This window comes from Acipenser ruthenus, chromosome 22, assembly GCF_902713425.1.
Source record: "Acipenser ruthenus chromosome 22, fAciRut3.2 maternal haplotype, whole genome shotgun sequence".
NCBI classification, from domain to species: Eukaryota; Metazoa; Chordata; class Actinopteri; order Acipenseriformes; family Acipenseridae; genus Acipenser; species Acipenser ruthenus.
In genome coordinates this window covers 31,402,881-31,422,144 of record NC_081210.1, presented here as the reverse complement: position 1 = coordinate 31,422,144, position 19,264 = coordinate 31,402,881, and the positions used below count along the sequence as shown (strand labels likewise).

The window sequence follows — 19,264 nt, the reverse complement described above, 5'->3', positions numbered from 1 at the left end:
GGTGGTCTGTGCTCTCAGTGTGTTCTTCAGTGGGCAGCAGTGCACCTTGCCGCACCTCAAACAGCACTGTCTGGATGAGTACCATTTTCTTTAGGGGGACACAGAGTTTTTAAAATCATGTCAGTGACATTCATCACTGCTGCTAATACAAAATGATAGCCATCAGTACCGCAGAACAGTGGATCACAATGACGTGCGTCCAGAGTGTGTGTGTGACCTGCCCATACGACACCCACACACGCATACACACACACACAGACACGCTGAGACCCCCCCTCCGCACCCACACACACACACACTGACCCTCCACACATGCACACACACACACACACACATACACACACACACTGAGACCCCCCTCCACACATGCACACACACACACACTGAGACCCCCCTCCACACACACACACACACACACACACACACACTGAGACCCCCCCTCCACACACACACAAACACACACACTGAGACCCCCCTCCACACACGCACACACACACACACTGAGACCCCCCTCCACACACGCACACACACACACACTGAGACCCCCCTCCACACACGCACACACACACACACTGAGACCCACCTCCACACACGCACACACAGAGACCCCCCCTCCACACACACACACACTGAGACCCCCCCTCCACACACACACACTGAGACCCCCTCCACACACGCACACACACACACACACACACTGAGACCCCCCTCCACACACGCACACACACACACTGAGACCCCCCCTCCACACACACACACGCTGTGACCCCCCTCCACACACACACACACTGAGACCCCCCTCCACACACACACACACACACACACACTGAGACCCCCCTCCACACACGCACACACACACACTGAGACCCCCCCTCCACACACACACACGCTGTGACCCCCCTCCACACACACACACACATACACACTGAGACCCCCCCTCCACACACACACACACACACACACACACTGAGACCCCCCTCCACACACGCACACACACACACTGAGACCCCCCTCCACACATGCACACACATACACACACTGAGACCCCCCTCCACACACGCACACACACACACTGAGACCCCCCCCTCCACACACACACACACTGAGACCCCCCTCCACACACACACACACATACACACTGAGACCCCCCCTCCACACACACACACACACACACACACTGAGACCCCTAAATCCTAAATTTCAAAACATTTATTCAAATAAATATGACTGATTGTGAGTTTCTTTTTATGGTATTTTCTCTCTCTGCGTGTGCGTGTATGTACGCTGTATGAGCAGACACGTTTGCTTGTGCTACAGATACACCTATTCGTGTTCATTTTGTCGCTTGACCACGTTCATCGAGGTAAAGTGCGATTTCTACCTCCGACCGCTAGAGGCTCAACCAGAGAAACTGCGCTGTAATGACAACGGAGCGGTCTTATCTTGGATGCGGCATTCTCGTTTCCCCGCCAGGAAGTTTGTGTTTGCACAAGAAAAATATACGAGCAGCAATACCACATTTGGGAGTCCGATTCCTTTTTTTAATTAACACGAGTATGGGGAGAGAGTCCAGGTAAGGAGGATGCATGTGTTTCCTGTGTCGCTACTGGTACGGTTTTGTTGTTGTTGTTTTTTGCGGTAAGGTTTTTCTGGAGTAAACTTTACAGTAGGCCCTCATGGGCACTTTAACAAAGCATGCATGCTTCACTTCAGTTCTGTTAGCAAAATGATTTAGTTGCATTTCTGTCTCGCCCTTCATTGTTGTGGTCCAAGTGTATTTATAGTCGATGCTACTAAAAAGTACTAACAGTATTGCATGGTTTAAATAGCTGCCGTGTCGCAGAATCCGCATCATTGATAAAAACTGATCCAGAGAAGGGAAGCCTACTCCTGGAAAAGCCGTTCTCACAACACCGACTCAAGCTTGATCAGATCTGAGCTGAGCTGTGGACGTCATCGAAAGCGCTGCTTACTGTTGGTACTTCCACTAAGGAAGTTCAACCAGAACGTGCTACAGAAAGCCTGCATAGAGTTGACAATGAATCAGATGTTTGATCTTGTCATAAAACAAAACCCGACAACGTAATCCAAGACACTGTTATAAATATACCCTAACCATTCACAATAGACAGGTTTGACCAGAGCCTCAGGTTGTACACAAATAAAAACAAATAATCGAAAGCATGCTCCAAAACACTGTGCATAACCTGGAAACGATTTCATCTGTGAAACAGTTATCAAAATACTCTGACTTTTCTAAGGCATTGGAGTATGTTTGCATTGATGTGTGAAATAGTTGTGTATTGCTCCTGCAGAACATGAAGAAAAAGCAGTTGAAAAACCCAGCATTGAGGTAATTACTGCGGCATTCTTATGTGTGACCCCTGTGGGAATGGTAACCCTGTGTGTGTGTGCGAGTGTCAGTGTCTGTTTCTGTGTGCGTGTGTTTCTGTGTGTGGGTGTGCCAGTGTGCATGTACGTGTGCGTGGCATTTTCTGTGTGTGTGTGTGTGTGTGTGTGTGTGTGTGTGTCTGGTGCGATGACCCACAGTGGTGCACTCATTCCAGAAGGGTGTATCCCCAGCGCTTGGTTTGGTTTACCTGTATCATTGTATTCTGTAGCTGAATGACTTACGATCTGCAATAAGAAGTAATAATATAACCCAATTACAGGGATGGAAATAAGAGACCCATATTGCAGCTTGAGCCATCCCAGATTTCACTGTGATTGTACAGCACTTCTGAGCTTGTTCTGATGGCTTCCCCAGTGAGGCTCAGCTGTGACTAATTAAACTCACAGCAAATACTGGAATGGTTCAAACGTCAATACAGTTCTTATGGGTGGCATACACATGCTGCATGCTTCTGACTTTGTAGTGTTCTACAAGATGTTACAATAGCGCATGCTACTGTATGAAATTGAGTTATCTTGTTTTATAGCTGTTACCAACATGTGCTGTTATATGACACCATGCTACAATGTAGTTGTGTGTATGCCAGTCCTTGCTCTCACCCCTAGATTGGGTGAATGAGGGGGCTTCCCTGTTTCACGTGCGTGGTTCAGTACCCCTGTGCTCGCTGCCTGGTTCAGTACCCCCTGTGCTCGCTGCCTGGTTCAGTACCCCCTGTGCTCGCTGCCTGCTTCAGTACCCCCTGTGCTCGCTGCCTGGTTCAGTACCCCCTGTGCTCGCTGCCTGCTTCAGTACCCCCTGTGCTCGCTGCCTGGTTCAGTACCCCCTGTGCTCGCTGCCTGCTTCAGTACCCCCTGTGCTCGCTGCCTGCTTCAGTACCCCCTGTGCTCGCTGCCTGCTTCAGTACCCCCTGTGCTCGCTGCCTGCTTCAGTACCCCCTGTGCTCGCTGCCTGCTTCAGTACCCCCTGTGCTCGCTTGCAGGCACTACCGGAAGCGCTCGGCCTCGAGGGGCCGGTCGGGGAGCCGCTCTCCAGAGAAGCGTGTGAAGCGTGATGAGCGCGTCCGCTCCAGGAGCAGAGAGCGAGAGCGCAGGAGAGAGAGGAGTCACAGCAGAGAGAGGAGGAGATCCCGGTCCAGGGAGAGGAAGAGAGTCAGGTGAGAGTGCTGTGCAACGCATGTTTCTGTTTTACATTATTATTCTGTGCTATGTACTGAGACTCTGCCCTCTTCCTCCTAGACGCTCTCGCAGCCGGGAGAGGAGGCGCTCTCGCAGTCGGGACCGCAGGGGTCGGAGGTCACGCTCCACCAGCCCCAGCAAGAGCAGGAAGACCGATGACGGGTACGGCACTGAGGCATTGTCTGTGGTGCCTGCGATGGCTTGCGCCAGTGATGAAGACACAAACTAAAACATTCGCCTGCTGAACAGACTCTTCTAAAGTCCTGCGAAGGCTGTATTTCTGTATGCCTGCCTTGTGCAGTAAACACATTGTATTAATGTCTGGCATCAATCTCTATTCTGCTCGACTACAGATCAAAATCCAAGGAGAAAAATGACAGCGCAGAGGCCTCTGCTGAAAAGAAGAAAATAAAAGAGGAAAAAGAGGACGAAAAGGATGAAGCTGTAAGTTCATGTTTTGCTTTTAGACGTTTACATTTTGCCTGTAGTGTAAAAGTTTGATCATTTTACTAGTTGTAGACGTCTTGCAGGGCATGCTAGAATTGCAGTTTGTATTAGAATAGAGTTTTGTATTGTGCTCATTAAGGTGTTTGAAGTTAGGACAAAGGATGCGACGACAGAACGTCAGCCTGATGAGGTGAGCAAATGCAAACATGTTCTTTAAATCTTCCAAATGTCCCGTCCATGCCTCTGTGGGGGAGCACTGTTTACTGTACCAGCTTTGCACTTCACACTGTTCAGCTCGGTTTCCTCGGGTCAGATCTGGTGAGAGATACGTGGTGCTTCACTGTGTCTGGGTCCCATTGTAATGGCTTTACATGCAGCCACAGGTCTGATGTAGTAAAACAAACAGGTTGTAATACAGTAAAAGTAATGCTGTGAATTCCAAGGGCAGTGAGACTCCTCTCTGAATTGAACACTTGGGGTGGTGGCTTGTGTTTGCTGTTCGGCTGTGTGTCAGACCAGCTGCTGTGTTAATGTAAGCAGTGGTACTCTCAGTCTGGGACCCTTTGTGATTCAATTGAACAGTCCAGAGCCTTGCTTCAGCAGGGGTTCAATGAAATAATAAAGAACCTGGTTGAAAGCATGTCCTTCATTGCAATGCACTGAAAACATTTTCTACTGTTCAAAACAGAACTTTGACCAGAATAAGCTGGAGGAGGAGATGAGGAAAAGGAAAGAGCGAGTGGAGAAATGGAGAGAAGAGCAGCGGAAGAAAGCAATGGAAAACATCGGGGAGCTGAAGAGGGAGCTGGAGGAGATGAAGCAGGGAAAGAAGTGGAGTCTTGAGGATGACGATGGTAAAGCAGAGAGCTCGTCTCAAACAGGGCTTGCAGACAGCTAGTAATTCAAAAAGACGCTTCGTTCTTGTAAAATCTGGGAATTTAGTACTACAGCACATCTCATAACCAACGCAGTTAAAACTTGATTTATAATGTAAAAGTGCTTAGGGATTAAGGTTGTGATGAGGGTGCAGGGTGCACAGATTCTCCCTGTTTGATACAGTAGTATTGCAGATCCTCAGACCAGGTCTGCTTTGGGATTAAGGTTGTGATGAGGGTGCAGGGAGCACAGATTCTCTCTGTTTGATACAGTAGTATTGCAGATCCTCAGACCAGGTCTGCTTTGGGATTAAGGTTGTGACGAGGGTGCAGGGAGCACAGATTCTCCCTGTTTGATACAGTAGTATTGCAGATCCTCAGACCAGGTCTGCTTTGGGATTAAGGTTGTGATGAGGGTGCAGGGAGCACAGATTCTCTCTGTTTGATACAGTAGTATTGCAGATCCTCAGACCAGGTCTGCTTTGGGATTAAGGTTGTGACGAGGGTGCAGGGAGCACAGATTCTCCCTGTTTGATACAGTAGTATTGCAGATCCTCAGACCAGGTCTGCTTTGGGATTAAGGTTGTGATGAGGGTGCAGGGAGCACAGATTCTCTCTGTTTGATACAGTAGTATTGCAGATCCTCAGACCAGGTCTGCTTTGGGATTAAGGTTGTGACGAGGGTGCAGGGAGCACAGATTCTCCCTGTTTGATACAGTAGTATTGCAGATCCTCAGACCAGGTCTGCTTTGGGATTAAGGTTGTGATGAGGGTGCAGGGAGCACAGATTCTCTCTGTTTGATACAGTAGTATTGCAGATCCTCAGACCAGGTCTGCTTTGGGATTAAGGTTGTGACGAGGGTGCAGGGAGCACAGATTCTCCCTGTTTGATACAGTAGTATTGCAGATCCTCAGACCAGGTCTGCTTTGGGATTAAGGTTGTGATGAGGGTGCAGGGAGCACAGATTCTCCCTGTTTGATACAGTAGTATTGCAGATCCTCAGACCAGACCTGCCTTGTCCTCCTCCCTGTTTAGATGATGATGAGGATGGGGTGGCAGTAGCTCCAGAGGAAGAGGCAGAGGCAGAGGCAGAAGAAGAGGTAGAGGCAGAGGCAGAAAGCATGGAGGCTGTGGATGATGAGCAGGACACGCTAGACGCCTACATGGAGGAGGTGAAGGAGGAGGTGAAGAAGTTCAACATGGGCAGCATGAAGGGTGCAAACGACAAGGTAAGAAGCTGTGATGGTGCAGAAGGAGAATGACCAGCAGGCTGCTCAAGCCATGTGGCCTGTGCTTCGTCTCAAAGGTACCCCTGAGGTTGCAGAACATGTTTATCTGCATTAGCTAAGGTACTGTACTTGCAGGAGCAGCATCCCTCCTTGAAGCTCCTTCTTAGATCTGACACACATTTCAATCTGTCCAGCACACGGCACTTTCACGTTTCATTATCTGTAGATTGTGTGTGAAGGATTTTTTGACTGTATTGTTTTTGTTTGTTTTTTTCCCCCCAATTGATTTAATTTACACAGAAGAGTGGTACAACAGTAACCAAAGTGATGACTGTATTAACGACCAAAAAAGCATCTTCTGATTCTGAGAAGAAGAAAGGGGAGCTGATGGAGAACGACCAGGATGCAATGGAGGCAAGTGAGCTTTAAACCAGATGAAACCAGTTCTCCAAACCATGCCTCTTCTTAAAGATGCCAAGTTTATATACACCTGTGTGTGTGTGTGTGTGTGTGTGTGTGTATTTGAATGGTCCAGTACCAGGAGGTTGATCTAATCAGTGGTGTTCTCATTTTGAATGGTCCAGTACTCCTCTGAAGAGGAGGAGGTTGATCTTCAGACTGCACTCACTGGGTATCAGTCGAAACAGAGGAAGCTGCTGGAACCTGTGGACCATCAGAAGATCGAGTATGAGCCGTACCGCAAGAACTTCTATGTCGAGGTTCCTGAGCTGGCTAGAATGAGTCCGGAAGGTGAGTCTTGAACAGCATGTTGTGTGTGGCTGAGCTGGCTAGAATGAGTCTGGAAGGTGAGTCTTGAACAGCATGTTGTGTGTGGCTGAGCTGGCTAGAATGAGTCTGGAAGGTGAGTCTTGAACAGCATGGTGTGTTTTGCTGAGCTGGCTAGAATGAGTCTGGAAGGTGAGTCTTGAACAGCATGGTGTGTGTTGCTGAGCTGGCTAGAATGAGTCTGGAAGGTGAGTCTTGAACAGCATGGTGTGTGTTGCTGAGCTGGCTAGAATGAGTCTGGAAGGTGAGTCTTGAACAGCATGTTGTGTTTTGCTGAGCTGGCTAGAATGAGTCTGGAAGGTGAGTTGTCTTCTCATATCAGACACTTAACTCATTGGAGTGCAGTCTTAAAGATGCAGGTGAACACATTTACTATTGACCGTACAGTAGCAATAGCACAGCATGGATTCCATACAGATTGGCTGGTTGGTGTGTTTCTACAATGCAAGTGCTAAGAAAAGATTTGGATGTTTACGTTGTTCAAGTGTCCTCCGCAGAATCCATTGAAACAAGCTGAAGGTAAAGAATTCAAACCAGCCGTCACAGTGGTGCTAAACGTTAGCTTACACTTCCTGTTCTGAGGGTTGTTCGAGTAAGAACTAGGAGTGTCATTTTTCTTTGAGGAGGATTTTGAAATTGATGTCTGCTTTGCTTTATGTCTGCAGACGTCCATGTCTACCGGTTGGAATTGGAAGGAATTACAGTGAAGGGTAAAGGCTGCCCCAAACCAATCAAGACCTGGGTGCAGTGTGGCATCTCCATGAAGATTTTAAGCGCTCTTAAAAAGTAAGAGAAGAGAAGTACCTGGTATGTCCAGGTTCTAAATACTCAAATTCTCCTATTTATCCGGAAGCTCCTGCAGGAAAGGAAAAAAGAGACCAGTGAAACTGTCTTCAAAACGCTTTGCTTTTGAATTGTGTTGGGTGTGACTCTTATTTTATATTGTTTTACTCCTAGACAAAACTATGACAAACCGACACCGATCCAAGCCCAGGCCATTCCTGCCATCATGTGTGGCAGGGATCTGATTGGGATTGCTAAAACTGGCAGTGGCAAGACCATCGCCTTCCTGCTGCCCATGTTCCGACACATCATGGACCAGAGACCTTTGGAGGAGGCGGAGGGTCCGATTGGTGAGTCTGGGCGTGGCGGGTGAGGGCATGACCACTGGAATACGTCTTTTTATTGAAATAGAAAACACATTGACTGTGCTGCTCTCAAAGGCAGTGTGTTCAGAAAGGCAGTTTGACTGTGCTGCTCTCAAAGGCAGTGTGTTCAGAAAGGCAGTTTGACTGTGCTGCTCTCAAAGGCAGTGTGTTCAGAAAGGCAGTTTGACTGTGCTGGACTCAGAAGGCAGTGTGTTCAGAAAGGCAGTTTGACTGTGCTGGTCTCAGAAGGCAGTGTGTTCAGAAAGGCAGTTTGACTGTGCTGGTCTCAGAAGGCAGTGTGTTCAGAAAGGCAGTTTGACTGTGCTGGTCTCCAGAAGGCAGTGTGTTCAGAAAGGCAGTTTGACTGTGCTGGACTCAGAAGGCAGTGTGTTCAGAAAGGCAGTTTGACTGTGCTGCTCTCAAAGGCAGTGTGTTCAGAAAGGCAGTTTGACTGTGCTGGTCTCAGAAGGCAGTGTGTTCAGAAAGGCAGTTTGACTGTGCTGGTCTCAGAAGGCAGTGTGTTCAGAAAGGCAGTTTGACTGTGCTGGTCTCAAAAGGCAGTGTGTTCAGAAAGGCAGTTTGACTGTGCTGGACTCAGAAGGCAGTGTGTTCAGAAAGGCAGTTTGACTGTGCTGGTCTCCAGAAGGCAGTGTGTTCAGAAAGGCAGTTTGACTGTGCTGGTCTCAAAGGCAGTGTGTTCAGAAAGGCAGTTTGACTGTGCTGGTCTCAAAGGCAGTGTGTTCAGAAAGGCAGTTTGACTGTGCTGGACTCAGAAGGCAGTGTGTTCAGAAAGGCAGTTTGACTGTGCTGGTCTCAGAAGGCAGTGTGTTCAGAAAGGCAGTTTGACTGTGCTGGTCTCAAAGGCAGTGTGTTTCCTGTGATGATTTAGTGTTTAAATTGACTTTTGTAAAATATCGTTTGTAAGCAACGGCTCTGATTGATTTGTCTTCTGTCTTCTGTTTCTTAGCTGTCATCATGACCCCGACTCGAGAACTGGCCCTTCAGATTACTAAAGAGTGCAAGAAGTGCTCCAAGCCTCTGGGTCTCAGGGTGGTGTGTGTGTACGGAGGCACAGGAATCAGTGAACAGGTGTGTGTGTGTGTGTGTGTGTGTATAGACTGATGATGATTATTATTATTATTATTTATTATTATTTATTTCTTAGCAGACGCCCTTATCCAGGGCGACCTTACAATTGTTACAACATATCACATTATACATTATTTCACATTTTACAGATATCACATTATTTTTACATACAATTACCCATTTATACAGTTGGGTTATTACTGGAGCAATCTAGGTAAAGTACCTTGCTCAAGGGTACAACAGCAGTGTCCCCCACTGGGGATTGAACCCACAACCCTCCGGTCAAGAGTCCAGAGCCCTAACCACTACTCCACACTGCTGATAGATAGTGCTCCAAGTCTCAGGGTGGTCTTCAATAAACCTGCCTCACAGTCCAATTCTATTTGTTTCAGATTGCAGAGCTGAAGAGAGGAGCTGAGATCATTGTGTGCACGCCCGGGCGCATGATTGACATGTTGGGAGCTAATAATGGTGAGGAAATGCTTGAGTGTTCTATTATAGCACATATTGGATTAATGTTAGAATAAGGAGTTCCAGTGAAACGTACTGTGAAATGTTTCCTATGCAGACGTGGAAAGGGCTGATGTGTGTTGTGCAGCACTGTTGAGGCCTCATGTTTCAGGAGGTCTGATTTGAGCGCAGGTTACATGTGTCTGTGGTCTCGGACACGGTACCTCGCTGCAGCGCTGCAGGCTCTGGGTTGTGTGTGTTTGTGTCCTCGCTGCAGGCTCTAGGTTGTGTGTGTTTGTGTCCTCGCTGCAGGCTCTGGGTTGTGTGTGTTTGTGTTCGCTGCAGGCTCTGGATAGTGTGTTTGTGTGTTCGCTGTGGCTCATGCTAATTCTCTTGTTTCTCTCACTGTTTTGTAGGTCGAGTCACAAACCTGCGCAGAGTCACCTACGTTGTGATAGATGAAGCTGACAGGATGTTTGACATGGGTTTTGAACCGCAGGTGAGACTCTGCAGATTAAAACCAAACTGATTCCAGATTCACCTGCCTTCTGTACTTTGTGACAGTTTTCTGTTGATTTGAAGTCTCTTGAATATTTCTTGCTTGCCTTGTCTGGTGAAGCTGTGGCTGCAGTTGTAACAGTCAGCAGTCTGTGCAGAGAGGAAGGGCTGAGGCTGACCTCACTCGTGTGCTTCTCCGCTCTTTCAGGTCATGCGCATTGTCGACAACATCCGTCCCGACCGGCAGACAGTGATGTTCTCAGCCACGTTCCCCAGAGCCATGGAGGCCCTCGCTCGGAGGATATTATCCAAACCTGTGGAGGTGCAAGTGGGAGGCAGAAGCATTGTGTGCTCGGATGTGGAGCAGCATGTGGTATGTTTGTAAAAGCACTCCCTGAGTAATGTTGCACACCGTCCGTGTTTCACTGGATCAGTCTTGAGAACGTTGGGCTGCTTATTCATAGTGCTGGATTGTCTGGGTCTGTTTTTAATAATGTGACTTCAGTACAGCAGGGGAGAGGAATGTTTCACTGGGTTCGGTGCTGCTGTGTGACTCTTCAGTACAGTAGGGGAGAGGAATGTTTCACTGGGTTCAGTGCTGGAGGGGTCTGTGGCAGTGCTGCTGTGTAATGTGGACACTGTCCTCTTCAGATTGTCCTTGAGGAAGAGAACAAGTTCCTGAAGCTGCTGGAGCTGCTGGGTCACTACCAGGAGAAGGGCTCTGTTATAATATTTGTAGACAAACAGGAGCACGCGGATGGGCTGCTGAAGGATCTGATGAAGGCCTCGTACCCTTGCATGTCCCTTCATGGAGGTAAGGGGGCTCCAGCTTGATTTCTACCTAGGAAGGGATTCCTCCTTCAGTTTTACATGGTTGTACTTTTTAAAATCAGCTGTGATAAAACAATGATACCCGAGTTATTTAACCAGATAACGCTTTCTTTTTAAACCCTGTCAGGCATCGACCAGTATGACCGAGATAGCATTATAAATGACTTTAAGAATGGAGCCTGTCGGCTGCTTGTGGCAACCTCGGTCGCTGCCAGAGGGCTGGATGTCAAGCACCTGATCCTGGTGATCAACTACAACTGCCCCAATCACTATGAGGATTATGTGCACCGAGCCGGCCGCACTGGGAGAGCAGGGAATAAAGTGAGTCTTTTAACTTCTGTCTTCACACATACTGGCTTGGGGATCTGCACTTCACCCTGTTGTTAACATGCCTGTTTTCCCGACCCTGCTCAAGGCATTGTGTAACGGTGCGTTGCGTTGCAGGGGTTTGTCTACACCTTTATTACGGAGGACCAAGCTCGCTACGCTGTGGATATTATAAAGGCTCTGGAGCTGTCGGGAGCCGCTGTTCCTCCACAACTGGAGCAGCTGTGGAACAACTTCAAGGATCAACAGAAAGCTGTAAGCAGGAAAAGCTCTTTGTTTCTGAAATGCTGGCTGTGATTATTCTTTGCTGTCTGCCCTCTGATCGGGTGGACTGTTCTGAGGCTCTGTTTTTGTAGGGGCTTCAGTTCCGTTTCCTCTGAATTTCACAGGAGGGAAAGAGCATCAAGAGCAGCAGCGGCTTCTCTGGGAAGGGCTTCAAGTTCGACGAGACGGAGCACGCTCTGGCCAACGAGAGGAAGAAGCTGCAGAAAGCTGCGCTGGGGCTGCAGGACTCCGACGACGAGGACGGTGCTTTAGATGTGAGTATACTGGCACCCAGAGAGGGGCAGCTAGAGCAGGGGCTGTCCAGAACTGGAAACACGCTCACAAGATCCACCGTCTCACTAGAAACCAATTTGGGAATACAATTCACTGAGCGCTACAACACAATCTTTGTGTTGGAACACTGGTTCCTGGTCCTTGGGAACCAGTAATGCTGGATTTGCACCAACAGCATTTTTAGAACTGAGCTTTTCTGGTAACCAAAGGAAACCTGCTTTATATTTACATACTGGATGAAGAACTTCTAAAATGGTCTTCTATGGTTTCAGAGTGATTCATCGGTAAACCAATGAATTCATCTAGAGTGGATATACCAAGGTTCCCAGGTTTAAATCTTTTAAAGCGTTCACAATTTGCAAATGAAGAAAAGTTTTGTAAGGGTTATGAAGCTGCTGTCTCTGCATGTTCCTCCAGATTGATGAGCAGATTGAGAGTATGTTCAACTCGAAGAAGAGGGTGAAGGACATGGCCGCACCAGGGGGGGGTGGAGGAGGGGGGGCCAACGCTCCTGCTGGCGGCGGGGGGGGGCCCAGCATGCTGGTGCCCTCTGCTGGCAACGCTGAGAAACTGGAGATCGCCAAGAAACTGGCACTGAAGATCAACGCCCAGAAGAACCTGGGTTCAGAAGCACTGGTGAGTAGCAGGGAGACATTTCCATTGGGATTGCTCCATTTCATTACTGCGCTAGTTTTGCATAAAATTAGCTGAATGGCACGAGTGTTTCCTTGCAAAACCAGGGGCTTCTGTAAGCGACTGTGGAACTCCTCTTGGAATTCCTCATGGGGAGCTGTGCAGATTTGTGTGTGCTGTCTCTGCTGTACAAACCCTATTGCTTTAATCCTTAGGATGTGATGCAGCAAGCAACAAATGCGGTTCTGCGCGGAGGCACCATTCAGCCACAGTCTGTCTCTGCAAAGACCATCGCGGAGCAGCTGGCTGAGAAGATCAACGCCAAGCTGAACTACATCCCTGTGGAGAAGCAGGAGGAGGAGAAACAGGAGAGCGCACAGAACGAGACCCTCAAGAGATACGAGGAGGAGCTGGAGATCAACGACTTCCCCCAGGTCAGCTTTAGCTTCACTGCACTCGGGGATTCCACATTGTGGGCTTGATGTATTGGGATGACGAGTCTAGGTGTTCCTCACGTAATATCCTCTTCAGTTCTGTGGAACTCTGCTTGCATTTTTCTCTTTTGGAGTATTAAGTGTGAGTTCACATTTCTTAGCTTGAATGTAGAATATATTTACAAAAGTGTGTGTGTGATGGTGTGTGTCTGTCTGTGTGTCTGTCCTGTGTGTGTGTGTGATGGTGTGTGTCTGTCCTGTGTGTGTCTGTCTGTCCTGTGTGGGGTGCAAAGCAGGATCACCGAGGGTCTGTTTTGCTGTTTTTTGCAGACTGCCCGCTGGAAGGTCACCTCCAAAGAGGCATTGCAGAGGATCGGCGAGTATTCAGAGGCTGCCATTACCATCCGAGGGACTTACTTCCCACCAGGCAAGGAGCCGAAGGAAGGAGAGCGCAAGATCTATCTGGCCATCGAAAGTAAGTGATCAGCACGTTTTCTCATGCATCTGTGCCTCAATACAGTGCTGTATTTCATCCATTGCATTTCAGAATGCATGTTTTCTACAGTGGTCATTTGCATGCAGTGCCGTTGATTTGTATATAGGAAGCTTTTCTGAGTGAAAGTTGATGCATCCCATTTTCAGATTAACAGAGGAATTCAGTTGCATGCAGTAGACAGATGTGACATCATCAAGTAAAACATGAGTAATTTGTATTATATATATATATATATATATATATATAATTATACACTGTACAAGCTGCTTTAGAAAATGGAGCTCCCTAACCACCATTACTAAACTGCAAGGAGCTTGGATTTGCTTGTTAAATCCTGCAGTGCAATGAGAGTACAATGATGATAAATGGGTAATAGCCAGTGCTTTGTGACCGAAGGATCTGTATCTGAGAGCATTGACAAGATGAGATGGAAGGGGAGTCAGGATCCAACCAGGGGAACAGGCCCATGTTTTGCTGTGACACTGAATCATCCCATAATGACATCTGACAGTAGTGTTACTCCTCGTCCTGACAGTATGTAGTGTTACTCCTCGCCCTGACAGTATGTAGTGTTACTCCTCGCCCTGGCAGTATGTAGTGTTACTGCTCGCCCTGACAGTATGTAGTGTTACTGCTCGCCCTGACAGTATGTAGTGTTACTCCTCGCCCTGACAGTATGTAGTGTTACTCCTCGCCCTGACAGTAGTGTTACTCCTCGCCCTGACAGTATCTAGTGTTACTCCTCGCCCTGACAGTATCTAGTGTTACTCCTCGCCCTGACAGTATGTAGTGTTACTCCTCGTCCTGACAGTAGTGTTACTTCTCGCCCTGACAGTATGTAGTGTTACTCCTCGCCCTGACAGTATCTAGTGTTACTCCTCGCCCTGACAGTATGTAGTGTTACTCCTCGCCCTGACAGTATGTAGTGTTACTCCTCGCCCTGACAGTAGTGTTACTCCTCGCCCTGACAGTATGTAGTGTTACTCCTTGCCCTGACAGTATGTAGTGTTACTCTTCGCCCTGACAGTAGTGTTACTCCTCGCCCTGACAGTATGTAGTGTTACTCCTCGTCCTGACAGTAGTGTTACTTCTCGCCCTGACAGTATGTAGTGTTACTCTTCACCCTGACAGTAGTGTTACTCCTCGCCCTGACAGTATGTAGTGTTACTCCTCGCCCTGACAGTATGTAGTGTTACTCCTCGTCCTGACAGTAGTGTTACTCCTCGCCCTGACAGTATGTAGTGTTACTCCTCGTCCTGACAGTAGTGTTACTCCTCGCCCTGACAGTATCTAGTGTTACTCCTCGCCCTGACAGTAGTGTTACTTCTCGCCCTGACAGTATGTAGTGTTACTTCTCGCCCTGACAGTATGTAGTGTTACTCCTCGCCCTGACAGTAGTGTTACTCCTCGCCCTGACAGTAGTGTTACTCCTCGCCCTGACAGTAGTGTTACTCCTCGCCCTGACAGTAGTGTTACTTCTCGCCCTGACAGTATGTAGTGTTACTTCTCGCCCTGACAGTATGTAGTGTTACTCCTCGCCCTGACAGTAGTGTTACTCCTCGCCCTGACAGTAGTGTTACTCCTCGCCCTGACAGTATGTAGTGTTACTCCTCGCCCTGACAGTATGTAGTGTTACTCCTCGCCCTGACAGTAGTGTTACTCCTCGCCCTGACAGTAGTGTTACTCCTCGCCCTGACAGTATGTAGTGTTACTCCTCGCCCTGACAGTATGTAGTGTTACTCCTCGCCCTGACAGTAGTGTTACTCCTCGCCCTGACAGTAGTGTTACTTCTCGCCCTGACAGTATGTAGTGTTACTCCTCGCCCTGACAGTATGTAGTGTTACTCCTCGCCCTGACAGTAGTGTTACTCCTCGCCCTGACAGTAGTGTTACTTCTCGCCCTGACAGTATGTAGTGTTACTCCTCGCCCTGACAGTATGTAGTGTTACTCCTCGCCCTGACAGTATGTAGTGTTACTCCTCGCCCTGACAGTAGTGTTACTTCTCGCCCTGACAGTATGTAGTGTTACTCCTCGCCCTGACAGTATGTAGTGTTACTCTTCGCCCTGACAGTAGTGTTACTCCTCGCCCTGACAGTATGTAGTGTTACTCCTCAGCCTGACAGTAGTGTTACTCCTCGCCCTGACAGTAGTGTTACTTCTCGCCCTGACAGTATGTAGTGTTACTCCTCGCCCTGACAGTAGTGTTACTTCTCGCCCTGACAGTATGTAGTGTTACTCCTCGCCCTGACAGTATGTAGTGTTACTCTTCGCCCTGACAGTAGTGTTACTCCTCGCCCTGACAGTATGTAGTGTTACTCCTCAGCCTGACAGTAGTGTTACTCCTCGCCCTGACAGTAGTGTTACTTCTCGCCCTGACAGTATGTAGTGTTACTCCTCAGCCTGACAGTAGTGTTACTCCTCGCCCTGACAGTATCTAGTGTTACTCCTCGCCCTGACAGTAGTGTTACTTCTCGCCCTGACAGTATGTAGTGTTACTCCTCAGCCTGACAGTAGTGTTACTCCTTGCCCTGACAGTATGTAGTGTTACTCCTCGCCCTGACAGTAGTGTTACTCCTCGCCCTAGGTGCAAACGAGCTGGCCGTGCAGAAAGCTAAAGCAGAGATCTCCAGGCTTATTAAAGAAGAGCTCATCAGACTGGTAAGGACGCCTGCACTGCTGTTGCTGTTCTTGTTGAAATTCTCAAAGAACATTCTGTATCCTGTTTCTGTACTGAAGATAGAAATGGCTTTCACTGCAGTTCTGTGAGTCCGTTTTGGACAGACTTCAAGCCTTGTTACTCTACCTGGAGGCTGAGGTATTTCAATAGAAGCTCTCTGCTCATTGTGTTACATTTCATTTTACATGCACCCTTTCTTTCTTTAGCAGAGCCATCCATGGTTTGAGGTTTAAATGATTCATTATTTTCTAAAACGTATTTTGCAAACCTAACAAGACTATTCAACAAGACCTAACAAGACTATTCTTTCTTTTTGTTTTCTTCTAGCAAAACTCTTACCAGCCGACCAGCAAGGGAAGATACAAAGTTTTGTAGGAGTGCAGGCGCATGAATGGAAGAGCGCTGCGTTTCTGTCTTCTCGGGGAGTGCAGGCGCATGAATGGAAGAGCGCTGCGTTTCTGTCTTCTCGTGTTCCTATGTGAATGGACTGCACTTTTCTTTTGTGTTTTTACAGGAGCTGTAGATTCACGGTCATGCTTGTAATAACAGGATCCTGTCCAGGAGAGTTTATACACGTGTGTTTATCGTTTCTCATCTCAGCTCAATCTGTTTGAGTTGTTGTAAATTCCACTTTTTTTTCTTTGTTTAAAATACATCGTTTGAAGTGCTTAGCAGTGGAGGAATAGCTGTCCTCGATCCCGTGGTTTGGTTTCTTGCAGTAATTCATTTCTTGGATTAAAATATAGAATTGGACTTCTCCCTTAAATTAGAATGGAATTTTAGATCCGAGTGTTTTTATAGAAAGCTTGGTCTTCATCCTATTAAGAGTACTGTGCTGAAACGGTGCCCTTCTGTAAGACAAGAGCATTGAAATTGGTATGTTGTATGTCTTGCGCATGTTGTAGACCTGAAAGATTTGGGTACGTTGATGATCACATTTGTGTTTAAGTTGGCATTTCTCATGTGATAATTTCAGTCCATGTGCTTTTTGGTTTTGTTTGTCAGAAGTTTGAGTTGCCCTTGTACTGACCCTAATTTTAAAACATACTTTATTATAAGACTTCTTCTAGAGTGAAAACAAAACTAATAACGACACAATGGGATGTATATACAGCTGTAGTTTCTATGACAATTAAAGTGAAACTATGTAGAACCATCTTCATTCATCTTCACTCTTGGCGTTCAGTGTTTCGTGAGGTTTTACATTCAGATCAAGCACTCACTGGAGGTTTAAATTCAGATGTTCTACATAAATGTAATAAAGTGGGTCTGCCTATCTTTCTTTTTTTTTTTTTAACTGTGCTGTTATTTATGTATTTTTTTTCTTTGTATTAATTATTTTTTATATCTCTAAGATACAGATTTTAATAAAGGCTGCATTCATAGTATGTGTCAACACGTGCCCCCGTGTGTTGGAATCTATGAGCTTGGGGTGTGACAGGACTTCATTACCAGTAATGTAAAAGCCTGTTTCTCTGCAAGTTGAACAGGCCTTGGTCATCTCTGCCAGTGTCCAAACCAGCACTGCAAACCAGTGGAAAAAGAAACGTCTGGGATTGGAAACAAAGGCATCGGGCTACAGAACCACAGACTCTCTTTAGAAAAGGGACGCCTGGCACAAAGGCATCGGGGCTACAGAACCACAAACTCTCTTTAGAAAAGGGACGCCTGGCACAAAGGCATCGGGCTACAGAACCACAGACTCTCTTTAGAAAAGGGACGCCTGTCACAAAGTGGCCGAGCAGGACCCCATGCAGAAACATTTCTCATGAAAGTCTTGATTTGAGAATTATTACATCTTTGGTGTGTGTCTGTTGTGTATGTGTGCAATAATTTGATAAGCAATATAACGTACTAAGTAATCCGGTAGCTTGTATAACTGATCCCTGGGATACAGAAAGCAGTGTTTCCACCACACAGGGACTGGGCTATTCACTGAGGAAGTAGTACCAAAAGAAAATGTGTAAATTACAGAACAACCAATCCGCCATGGGGAGCAAAAAATACAAATCTAAAACAACATCACAGGGTGGCCCTTTTCATCTTTAAATATGTATTGTGAAGTGTGATGTGATTTGGAAGATTTTTCGTATGATAATGCACAATGCATCCATAACTTCAAAAACAGCCCATAAGGTAAAACTCAAGAAGCCAATTCAATAAGACAAATGTTTGGACGAGTGTAATGATGACATGTGAAGATGCAGAATGGCACTATTGAGCTGGTCAGTGATGATGTGTGAAGATGCAGAATGGCACTATTGAGCTGGTCAGTGATGTGTGAAGATGCAGAATGGCACTATTGAGCTGGTCAGTGATGACGTGTGAAGATGCAGAATGCCACTATTGAGCTGGTCAGTGATGATGTGTGAAGATGCAGCATGGCACTATTGAGCTGGTCAGTGATGACGTGTGAAGATGCAGAATGGCACTATTGAGCTGGTCAGTGATGACGTGTGAAGATGCAGAATGGCACTATTGAGCTGGTCAGTGATGACGTGTGAAGATGCAGAATGGCACTATTGAGCTGGTCAGTGATGACGTGTGAAAATGCAGAATGGCACTATTGAGCTGGTCAGTGATGATGTGTGAAGATGCAGAATGGCACTATTGAGCTGGTCAGTGATGATGTGTGAAGATGCAGCATGGCACTATTGAGCTGGTCAGTGATGACGTGTGAAAATGCAGAATGGCACTATTGAGCTGGTCAGTGATGTGTGAAGATGCAGCATGGCACTATTGAGCTGGTCAGTGATGATGTGTGAAGATGCAGCATGGCACTATTGAGCTGGTCAGTGATGACGTGTGAAAATGCAGAATGGCACTATTGAGCTGGTCAGTGATGATGTGTGAAGATGCAGAATGGCACTATTGAGCTGGTCAGTGATGACGTGTGAAGATGCAGAATGGCACTATTGAGCTGGTCAGTGATGTGTGAAAATGCAGAATGGCACTATTGAGCTGGTCAGTGATGACGTGTGAAGATGCAGAATGGCACTATTGAGCTGGTCAGTGATGACGTGTGAAGATGCAGCATGGCACTATTGAGCTGGTCAGTGATGTGTGAAAATGCAGAATGGCACTATTGAGCTGGTCAGTGATGACGTGTGAAGATGCAGAATGGCACTATTGAGCTGGTCAGTGATGACGTGTGAAGATGCAGCATGGCACTATTGAGCTGGTCAGTGATGACGTGT

At 47.2% G+C, this 19,264-nt stretch overlaps 1 protein-coding gene across 3 annotated transcripts; it reads left to right on the top strand.

The window, feature by feature from the left end:
- Positions 1 to 1,442: 1,442 nt before the first annotated feature.
- On the top strand, positions 1,443 to 17,463 carry LOC117431708 (probable ATP-dependent RNA helicase DDX46). Of its 3 annotated transcripts, XM_058996574.1 has the most exons (25): positions 1,443 to 1,573; positions 2,316 to 2,353; positions 3,393 to 3,566; positions 3,649 to 3,750; positions 3,942 to 4,032; positions 4,175 to 4,225; positions 4,724 to 4,889; positions 5,947 to 6,140; positions 6,441 to 6,554; positions 6,725 to 6,890; positions 7,592 to 7,712; positions 7,884 to 8,059; positions 9,042 to 9,163; positions 9,556 to 9,634; positions 10,030 to 10,112; positions 10,320 to 10,484; positions 10,763 to 10,925; positions 11,070 to 11,263; positions 11,387 to 11,524; positions 11,659 to 11,808; positions 12,245 to 12,463; positions 12,676 to 12,894; positions 13,225 to 13,369; positions 15,975 to 16,048; positions 16,395 to 17,463. In XM_058996574.1, exons 2-25 carry the CDS (start codon positions 2,319 to 2,321, stop codon positions 16,440 to 16,442), a joined length of 3,189 nt encoding a protein of 1,062 aa, XP_058852557.1. In that variant the 5' UTR covers positions 1,443 to 1,573; positions 2,316 to 2,318; the 3' UTR covers positions 16,443 to 17,463. The 3 variants fall into 3 exon arrangements, with proteins under 3 accessions (XP_058852557.1, XP_058852555.1, XP_058852556.1); XM_058996572.1 differs by lacking the exon at positions 2,316 to 2,353 and having other exon boundaries at positions 1,450 to 1,573; XM_058996573.1 differs by lacking the exons at positions 2,316 to 2,353; positions 4,175 to 4,225 and having other exon boundaries at positions 1,450 to 1,573.
- The last annotated feature ends 1,801 nt before the right edge of the window (positions 17,464 to 19,264 follow it).